This window comes from Mytilus trossulus, chromosome 2 (genome assembly GCF_036588685.1).
Source record: "Mytilus trossulus isolate FHL-02 chromosome 2, PNRI_Mtr1.1.1.hap1, whole genome shotgun sequence".
In the NCBI taxonomy this organism is placed as follows: Eukaryota; Metazoa; Mollusca; class Bivalvia; order Mytilida; family Mytilidae; genus Mytilus; species Mytilus trossulus.
In genome coordinates, this window is record NC_086374.1 from 2,411,876 (window position 1) to 2,422,381 (window position 10,506).

At 29.6% G+C, this 10,506-nt stretch overlaps 1 protein-coding gene across 1 annotated transcript; it reads left to right on the forward strand.

Annotated features, from left to right (window-relative positions):
• The first annotated feature begins 7 nt into the window (after window positions 1–7).
• Window positions 8–10,084, forward strand: LOC134706250 (26S proteasome non-ATPase regulatory subunit 11-like). Its single transcript, XM_063565017.1, has 13 exons — window positions 8–150; window positions 2,847–2,948; window positions 3,696–3,820; window positions 4,316–4,387; window positions 4,884–4,941; window positions 5,693–5,804; window positions 6,192–6,274; window positions 6,717–6,861; window positions 7,399–7,522; window positions 8,042–8,167; window positions 9,037–9,072; window positions 9,367–9,418; window positions 9,873–10,084. The coding sequence occupies exons 1-13, from the start codon at window positions 72–74 to the stop codon at window positions 10,013–10,015; spliced, it is 1,257 nt and encodes a 418-aa protein (XP_063421087.1). The 5' UTR covers window positions 8–71; the 3' UTR covers window positions 10,016–10,084.
• Window positions 10,085–10,506: the final 422 nt, after the last annotated feature.

Sequence of the window (10,506 nt, forward strand, 5' to 3'; positions counted from 1 at the left end):
ACCTTCTACTTTTTCTTTTAAAACAGCTAAAAGCCCGAGAACTTCGAGTGGTTAGACCGGCAAATTTCAAGATGGCCACTGAAATGGAAAAAGCTCAAGCTCTTCGACAAACAAACAAAGCCGGAGCTTCAGACTTATTATATAGTTTAGGTTACTGACTAAAACAACATTTCCTACAGTTTTATTTTTTTGTTTAACACATTCAATATCTATTTTGGGGGTTATTTCATTATGTAAATATTTGATTCATCATGTCATGAAAGTCAATTTTGCTTTATCATTCAAGTCATAAACATTGATAAATTATTTTAGTATTTTTATATGCCGGTTTAAGACATGACGTATTATGGTATACCATTATCCATCCGTCTGTCCTCCCGTAGGCCACACTTCAGACAATTATTAAAACACACCCACCAACTTTGATGAAACTTTGTTGAATTGTTTATATCTATGAGGGGGGATAGGACCTTATTCGGGACTCCAAGATCAGGTGTTTTTACGCTAGGGATTTCGGGATTGACCCTTTCAGGATCCGGGAATTCTTTTTTCGAATTTTGGGACTTCGGGATTACGTATTTTTAACATGTTTAAAGACCGGGATTTTGTGTTTTTAAGCTCGGGATTTCGGGATCAAGACCTCTCCTGACCCCCTCATCTATTACGAGTTTTTGACGTAAGCTCCCTTTCAATTTTTATAAATTTCAAATATTCATTTCCATGATGTGAAGTTTTATCCTTAAAAAAATGATGATTTTCCTGTTATTCAGACAATAACTCAAAAATGCTTCCATCAACTTTTAACAGTTTTATTTTAAATTTTGAGGTGAAAATGTGGCCATTTTATCCATAGGGTCCACATGAACCTAAATCTTAAATGAAACTTGAATTGTTTATATCTATAATGACTTATGCTCCTTTTTGATTTTTATTATTTTCAGATTTTACGTTCCGTGTTATGAATTTTTATGCTTTAAAAAGGGGGGATTTTCCAGTATTCGGGCAATCACTCAAACACTTTCACAAAATTTTAAATTCAGAATGGTTTCAACATTGACAAAAAGAAGATTTTGAGGCTCAAAGTTTGACTTACGTGTTTATTTTGTGAGAAATTACATACCAAAAAAAAATCTGCTAATAAAATTGTGGCTTTTTTTGTTACGGACTGTTGGAATGTAAATTTTACCCCTTCAAAAAAATTGGTCAATGTCCAATGAAAATTATCGTTAAACAAATTGCATCAGAATGAGGGGTTACACCTCATTTGACAAAAATGTATAAATGCACAGATGTTAAACACTTTTTACTGTAATCCCCTTCTGAATACACCTTATTGCTATTGATTCAGTATTTGGAAACATGTTCAGCTTGACCCATATATTTTCTATTATGACGTCAAAATTTCATGGGAACTTTGTTATGTCTGGTAATGGCATACAAATAAGGATAATGTGTTAAGGCCGCTTAACTATCCCTAATCAAGCCCTATGGCTATGGAGTCTATTTCTGGAAAGTATTTGGCCAAGCACATCTTCTTAAAAAGTTGCCCTTTATATCTACACCACCATTCTTTAACCAAAAGTAGATCAGAGTATAATAAATTTGAAGGCCAAAAATCTTATCACTATCTGCAAATTTGTGACAAGTTTCAAGTTTCAAGTTTTTATTAAATCAGGAAAATCAATACAAGTATAATGATGTCTTCCCCCACATTAACATGATATTACATCACATGAATAAATATATATTATGTATGACAAAATATCAAATCAAGGTTAAATGAATAAAATTACAAAGATTCAAAGCATAATTGTATGTAATGGCATATATTTTTTGTATAATCAATATTTTGTGGGTTAAGTAAACTAATAATGGTTTCCATAATTTTTTTTAGGGCACAGATCTTGTGAATTAAAATTTAGTTTATTAAATAGTTGTTTTCTATAATTTTCAAATTTTTAGCAATAAATAAGGAAATATTTTTCATCTTCTATTTGATTGCAGTTAGAGCATATTCTGTTTTCTCTCTTAATTTTTGGTCTGAAATATCTACCCTTCTCAATCTAAAGAGGGTGGGAACTAATTCTTAATTTTGTAAGATTGCTTGTTATATTAGGAGAACATTTATAAGATAGATAATTTTGCAATTTAAATTCTTGTAAATAAATATTGGCATAGAAATGTAATTTATTGTCTTGTTCAATTGAACGTAATTTTTCTAGATTATGCAAAGTGTTATTAGAATGTTGGTTATTAATATTTTCCTTTAAGTTCTTTAAATTGAGATTATTGTCTGTTAAATTATATTTTTCAATAGAGTTAGAGATAAATTTGTGCCAAGATCTGTGTCCATCAGTATATAATGAATGATCTAATTTATATGTGACACTTGAACAAAATCAAATAAAGTTTATTGTACAAAAACAGGCACCCAACCCATGGTGTATTTATAAAATCACAATTTATAATACCAACTACACTTTAATAATAACCCAAACATATTATTCATGTACATATATATATTCATAAATCAACAATATGTTTTAATAGACCAGGATTCGTAATAAATTTATTTATTTATCAAGTATATTCATTTCCATAAAACTTCTTCTCTACAGCATTTAGCTTTAAACATGTTAAAAAAAAACCAGCAAGATCTTTTTGATCCATAGACGTCATACAATATTCACTTTTACCTTATGGCGTCTGACATCTCGCACAACCAAACAGACAATGAGACAAGGGTTTTACTAGAACCATTGGAGACAATGAACTCCAAAACTCAGGCTTAGTCAGATGTTTAAGGAATTGATGATAAAAGGTTTACAATTGTGGATTTATTTTAGTGAGAAAAGATATTGATAACAACAGTGAAGATGAAGTCAAGGTTAAAGAACAGGCTGTATTGGAATTGGGGAGTCTTATGGCTGAAACTAAACAAGCTGAAGGTTAGTACTGAATCAAATTGTCTAATATTTATCATGTTACTTACAATGCACTTTTTATACTGTATGTAAAAATATATGATGGCAACTGATATTCCTATCTTCATCAAATGAATAAATTAATTTTATGCATTCCTGAAAGTTTTATATCATATCACTCACAAAAACATGCCTAAAACTTGTATAAGACATGTATAAATACAAAAGTTAAAATCTGTATTGCTCAAGAAGGGTATCTGCTAGGAATGTAACAACTGTTCATTTTCTTTCTGTAAATGTTGTGATAAGTCACAATTGAGTGTTGATGAAAGAAAGACAAGATTTTTTAGTTTTTACAGCAATTTTTTTAACTTTTATGCAATAGTATCAACTTGATTGTCACTTCAGCAGCTTCTGATTTATAAGCAATGACCTAAAAATCTTACATAAATGAAGTGTCAGAAATTGTGGACTTCTTATATCATATAAGTTTTATTTGTGGATTCATAGCTAATAAGTATGTATTTTGTTTTTCTAAAATATTTTTTTCCTATTCATTATTCATATACATCTTGCACATGATATAGACAAAGAGATATGGATTTTAACCATTAGACAGCAACCCAACTACATTCAAACAATTAGAATAGACATTTATATGTAGACTATGATTTTAGATTGTAAATACACTAGAAATCGTACATGACACATGTCCATGAATAAAATTATCAAAACAAAATAAATAAAGTTTTATTTTGACTTTTTTTTCAGAACTTGCAGGTTTGATCAAGTTTACCAGACCATTTTTATCCCTTGTTAGTAAAGCCAAGGCTGCCAAACTTGTGCGAGCTTTGGTTGATATGTTTTTAGATATGGAAGCTGGGACAGGAAAAGAGGTAGATACAATTATCATTTATTTTGGCCTGGTAATAAGAAAAAGTCCAAAATCAGCTAATGACATCATATAAGTCTACACAAAACTTTAAAACTTGATTTTTTTAAAACATTTTCATGGTAGCTGAATCTGCATGCCATTATTTTCTTTTTGTTTTTTATATCTATATTGTCTAAATGTATGTTTCCCATAAATTCTCTATAGTAAATACATGTTTCACAATCTAACTTATTCAAAGTTAGGAACAGCTTAGGATCACAGTCAACATTCAGATGTCACTAGCAGATTTTTGGACTTTAAATTCACACAACAACCAAAAATTTTGAAATTATACACTTGCAAAAAATTCTGAGATATGGTTTAAATGAAATTGCTTTTATTTTTGTCATCAAGTAATGGAAAATAATGTCTTCATCTGGGTTTTTTTCAGAGCAGTTCACAATAATAAATGCATGCATTGATTTCTGAACTTCCAGTAACTGACATTTATTTTAAGGTTGAGCTGTGTAAAGAATGTATAGACTGGGCTAAAGATGAAAAGAGAACATTTCTTAGACAAGCATTAGAGGTATAAAAATCTTTGATTATTATAAAAATAAAGAGATCTTTGACTACTAATGAGACAATTATCAAACAAAATTCAAATAAATTGGATGAAAAACTTAGTCTACTTTTACATGAACACCTTTAGTTATATATGTTTGTATAGATAGTTTTCACTAAATAATTTTATTGCTACTCTAATTACGTCCTGAAGAAAGGACACTTTGACCTATACTTTATTTCATTGACAAGTTAAGAGTTGATTATTCATACCTATATTGACTCTTCCCCAACCTTGATTAAGTTTTATGTTTACGTTTAGCATCTTGATGAGTCAATCAAACTTAGAACAGTTGTTATACAATGTATTACAATCTGAAAAAAATCACCACTTAAAATGAGATTTTATGAAATAAGCAACACACTACTTTGCTGTCGTTGTAATTTTTTTAAAGCATGATTGTGTGGCAAAAATGTTTTTATATGTACATATTTTTATTTTTACCTAATTGATATTTCAGGCTCGACTCATTGCTCTTTACCATGAGACAAAACAGTACACAGAAGCACTTGCTTTAGGTAGGTTATTACTTAAAATAGCATACAAACAAACAAATGAAGAATTGAAAAACTGCATTAAACATTTGTGTAGTATTTGATGGATGGATTGATTATCATTTTTAAACACCTTCAGTACTAAATTAAATTTTTAAGGCATATTCTTGAAGCCAAACTTTTATTAATGCACAAAAGTGTTCATGATGATTAATTTTCACATGATTTTCATGTCAAATGCATTCAATATGATAAATATAAAAGTCTTTTTTTCTGATGAATGGATGGAAAATTTCAAGTCAAATATCTAAATGAATATATTAGTCAGAGATAAATCCACAGAATATACACAAGTTATATTGACAGAGCTTTCCCAAGTCAATTGTAGATATGTCCTTTATGACTTTTCACAAGTTTAAACTAAAACCTTGGCAAAAACATTCAATTTAAACCAGGTTTTCTGAAGGAAAAAAATCATTTAATTAGAATTACTAAGTACGAACAGTGGACGGCAGGCAGTACATTTTAACAATGTTTTTATTGATGTCAAAATGTAGGTAAAGTTTGAAAAAAAACCAATAAAGTTTAGAATGATATAATATGATATATATCAATGGTAATCTGAAAATATATACAACATCAAATTTGTTTTTGAATTGTATGGTATTAAAAGCATGTCGGACTTCTATAGGTGAATGTACTTGGTTTTTATGTTAAGAGACATTAATAAGTATATTTTAATGAGAAATTTTAACCATATCATTTATTATTTCAGGTTCATCATTACTACGAGAATTAAAGAAGTTAGATGATAAAGCATTACTCGTAGAAGTTCAGCTACTTGAAAGTCGTGTATATCATTCACTTAGCAATCTCCCTAAAGCAAGGTAAATATAGACATATATATATGGTAAAAGTCTTATTTATCATTCATCAAAGTTGAGAGAGAGCACTTTCTTCTTCAAAATCATTTCATTTACTGAAGTAAAGCATGGTAGGTAGAAATTTAATTAACATTATAGTTGATTTCTCTTTGAATTCAATTCCTGTATCAATTATTGACTCTAAAATCTGCATTGGTAATGGTTTGGTCAGGTATTGAAGTGTTAAAAAAGCATGCACTTTCATGTATATTATTACAGAGAAAATTGATGTGGGTGGCATTTTCTCAATCAATTAGTTTTCTGATATAAAAACCATTGATAAGTATGACAAGAAGTTAATGTAGCTCTTTTGATTCCAATTAATTAGTATGATCATTTGTTATGTTACAGGGCAGCCTTGACATCAGCTAGGACTACTGCCAACAGCATTTACTGTCCACCAAAACTTCAAGCTGCTTTAGATATGCAGTCAGGTGTGTATCAATTTACCCAAAGTTTAGGTTCCAGGAAAACTAGGATAAGGACCCTTTTGAAATATCTAAGATATCGAATTAAAATTAATAGCTTTTATCACTATGAATCATCGTTAAAACAATGACTTAATACACATTTTGTCTATTAATAGCCAGGTTGGACATAGTTTGAATTTTAAAAAATTTTCATTTATAGACAAGTTAGAAAAAAAAGTTCCATTTAAATTTTCTTTATCGGTATTCATCAATTTGAACCCATTTTCATTTTGAAAAGACAAGGCCCTTTGAATTTTCTTATGTGAGAATTGTTAGAATTTATACAGCATTGAATTGGTGCAATATTAAAAAGGATGAAACATTACTTTAATAATTGAAATTGATATAATTTCTGACATCTTACCTTAAAATATGGAGTCAGAGTTCAGTGTCTTGTATGTTTCAGGTATACTTCATGCAGCTGATGAGAAAGATTTCAAAACAGCTTACTCTTATTTTTATGAAGCATTTGAAGGATATGATTCCATAGACAGCCCTAAAGCAATCACAGCTCTCAAATACATGTTGATGTCCAAAATTATGTTAAATACGTAAGTTACAGCACTCAAACACATCCTGTGTCAAGAACTATGTTAAGTTTTTGAATTTCACACAAAAACATGCTGATGTCTAAGATTATATCAAATACACCAGATAAAGCCCACTTCTTTTTATTTAGATGTAAATACTTAAGTCTTTTTTCAAAACTGTGTTTACAGGGAACTTTTGAATGAACCCTTCATGTCCACAACCTTGTTTATGGAGGTTTATATATTTATGTAACTATTGGATCGTAGACGGTTAATGTAGATGTATCTTACCCAAAAAATCTTGTTATGTTTCATAAGGTAAGGATAACATAATATTGAACAGTCATTTTGCAGTCTTTTTATATTAGGGCAATGTTGCCTGAAATTTATAATGCTGTGATTTAACTTTTTTACTGAAGGTCTAATATTTTAGAATGGCTCAAATCTGTTTTATTATATAACTCAATATTTTTACAATGGCATTATGGCAATATCATATCTCAATACATAAAAAAATGCATATTTTCCAATTATTAACTGTTTATTTAATACTTGTAGATCTGATGAAGTCCAAGCTATTGTTAGTGGTAAACTGGCTTTGAAATACAGTGGCCCTGCTGTTGAAGCCATGAAAAGTATAGCTCAAGCTAGTCATAAGAGATCTCTTGCTGAATTTCAAAAGGTACTTAGTGTGAATAAAACTGATTAATGGATAAATATTGACAGAAACACAGTACTTGGTTTTACCAGTGTGAAACATGGAATTGATTCATACAGGAATATTAAAAACAGAAATTCAAGATATGATTTAGAATTTAAAAAAAAAGGCATGGTATTAGAATAATCAGTGGACATTAGGCAACCAAACAATCAGAATATTTGTGATAATACATCATATCCTATACCAAGTCAAACAGTATCTATATACCATGTTCTTATAATTTAACATGTATTGTTAAGCTGGCATGATTTTCTAAGGTAATATTTCCAGAAAAACAATGGCACAGTGCCTATATTACTGTTCTTGAAGTCACAATGAGGACTTCAAGATTGCTCATTTAGAAAAAACAATATGTGGTTGATTTTATTTTGAATGAATGACTACACAAAGTTTGCTAATGAAGTATAAAAAAACATGAGCATTTCAAAATATTATTTGTTGATCTCCAATATTCAGCGTTTGTTTTGTAACCTTTTGTAGACACTTGCAAGCTTCAAATCTCAGTTAGAGGATGACCCAATTGTTAACGCCCACCTGAAGACATTGTATGATAACCTACTAGAGCAGAATCTGTGTAGAATCATTGAACCTTTCTCAAGGGTCCAGGTAATATATGTACATTCAAATAGCTTGTTTCTAGGGTTTGGTTATCTCAACAGAAGATTTGGTCAATAAAACAGAATTTTACAACCCTGACTCTCACTGGTTTATTTTGAGAAAAACAGCATTCTTCAGCAAAAACATATTTGATTAAAGATAAATTTACTAATATTGTTAGTTACATAATGTGCTAGTGACCTAATAAGTAAAATAGATGTGGTCAGTAAATTTCATATGGGGTGAGTGCATAACCCAGTATATATAGTATTATGTCACTACCACACTGTTTAAAGAATTTTATCTCACAGACTATCTTAACATGTGGAATTTAGATTAGTGGCCAATTGAAGACTTATTCTTAAGAACCTACTGCAGTTTGTCTATACAAAAACAAAAGCCAACAATAACAACTTGTTTATCATCAAATACTTCCTCTTTTTGAATCCTTTTTTCATCAAATCAGTGTTGTTTTTACAAAGGGACTTAACTTTACTGTTAACAGCGTATTGAAAAAGCTCTGTTTACTAACCTTATATGAAATATACATGATCTCCTCATGGTTGCTTTTGACCAATCATATTCCTAGAAATGTATAGGAGATATGATAAGTGCATATTCAATCAGGACCTAAATGAATTATAAACATTCAGAACAGTTTTTGTCTGGGATGCAGAATATATAGTTTAGTAAATGTTGAGCTGGAAGGGGAAAGTTATATATGTGTGAGTAATGGATTCCTTACAACTCAGAGCCTTCAAACTTTATAGAATGTGTTCAGGTTTATTAATGATATGAGCCACACTAAATTTATCATGAAAGACACTTCTAGACAGAAAATCTATGGACAATTACTAACTAGAATTACTACTTTGTAGGTACAACATGTAGCTAATCTGATCAAATTACCTATGGTAAGTCAAGTATTAAACTTATTATTACAGTTTTACTGCTAAAAACTTGTTCATTTTCAATTTAGAGAGTTTCAACATACAAAATTTAAATATAAAAAAAGATTAATTCATAATTTCAGATGACTACTCTATAATTCATTTAAAAAAAAAATGCTGAAAAAGGACTAAAAAGATTTAATACAAAAAATAAAATAAATAAAAGATGATATTAGGTCTCCTTTAGTGAGACAGCAACATAAGGACAAAAAAAACAAAAGACAACACGTTTTCAGTAACATTATGATTTATTTTCAGGACACAGTTGAGAAGAAATTATCACAAATGATTCTAGACAAAAAATTCCACGGTGAGTATAATTATCAGATCAAAACACATTAAAATCTCTATACAGTTTAAAATTTATGTAGATAGAATGAATCTTTTTAGTTAAAAGTTTGATTGATGGCATAAAATAAAGTAATAACTGTAAATTGGTCTGATGTGTTTATTATTGAGAAATTTGGGATCAGGCAGGTTTTTCACAAAGATAAAAACTCACATTTTGTACACAGCATAATCTAAAATCACAAATAATTGATATAGTACCGGTATTTGTGTCTGCTGTTTACTATCTGAGTAATAACTACCTGCTAATATTTCTGAACAGTGTCATGTTACTATAATTATAAGTTAAAAAGGACCTCATTATTTTAATGAAAATTCCACTAGTTGGATATTTTAATCTACAAAAGTATATTTTCCGTGTATATCATTTTAAAAGTATGCAAAATAGTAAATGATTATTTGTTTTTTATTTCTAGGTATACTGGACCAAGGAGCTGGTGTTTTGATTGTATTTGATGAAACTCCAGTGGACAAGACATATGAGAACTCACTTGATACCATTCAAAACATGGGCAAAGTAGTTGATGCTCTCTATAATAAAGCAAAGAAGCTGACATAATTATCTAGTGCTGTAATGGGAAGGGAGGGGAAACTGACATTTTTGTTATTAAATTTATCGTCATGTGAATTATTGTGCATTTGCTATTTTGCCATATCTGCAATTAAAATTTGATTTGTAATTTCTCCTAATAAAGGAATTAAGATTTCTAAACAAACCCTCTTCTGACTGCAATAACAATTCTTTCCACATTAATCATCTCACACATTATGAGAGAAAGTTCACTATTTAGTTTGATGTCAAGGACAAGGATTATAAAACTCAGATCTGACATTAAAGGTTGTCAAATTGTCCAGGACAAGTGAAAGCCATTCTTGGGCAAGTATAAAAGAGGGGCGAAAGATACCAGAGGGACAGTCAAACTCATAAATCGAGAAATAACTAACAAAGAAAAAGGCAAACAATTAATAGTACACAAGACACAACATAAAAACTAAAGTCTAAGCAAAATGAATCCCACCAAAAACTAAAGTGGTCTCAGGTGCTTGAGA

Bases quoted from the DNA above. Each gene is read 5' to 3' on its own strand.
- LOC134706250 (XM_063565017.1), top strand. From the start codon at position 72: ATGGCCACTGAAATGGAAAAAGCTCAAGCTCTTCGACAAACAAACAAA. The intron at 8,168-9,036 runs GTAATATATGTA...ACTACTTTGTAG, and splicing joins AACCTTTCTCAAGGGTCCAG to GTACAACATGTAGCTAATCT. The intron at 9,073-9,366 runs GTAAGTCAAGTA...ATTTATTTTCAG, and splicing joins ATCTGATCAAATTACCTATG to GACACAGTTGAGAAGAAATT.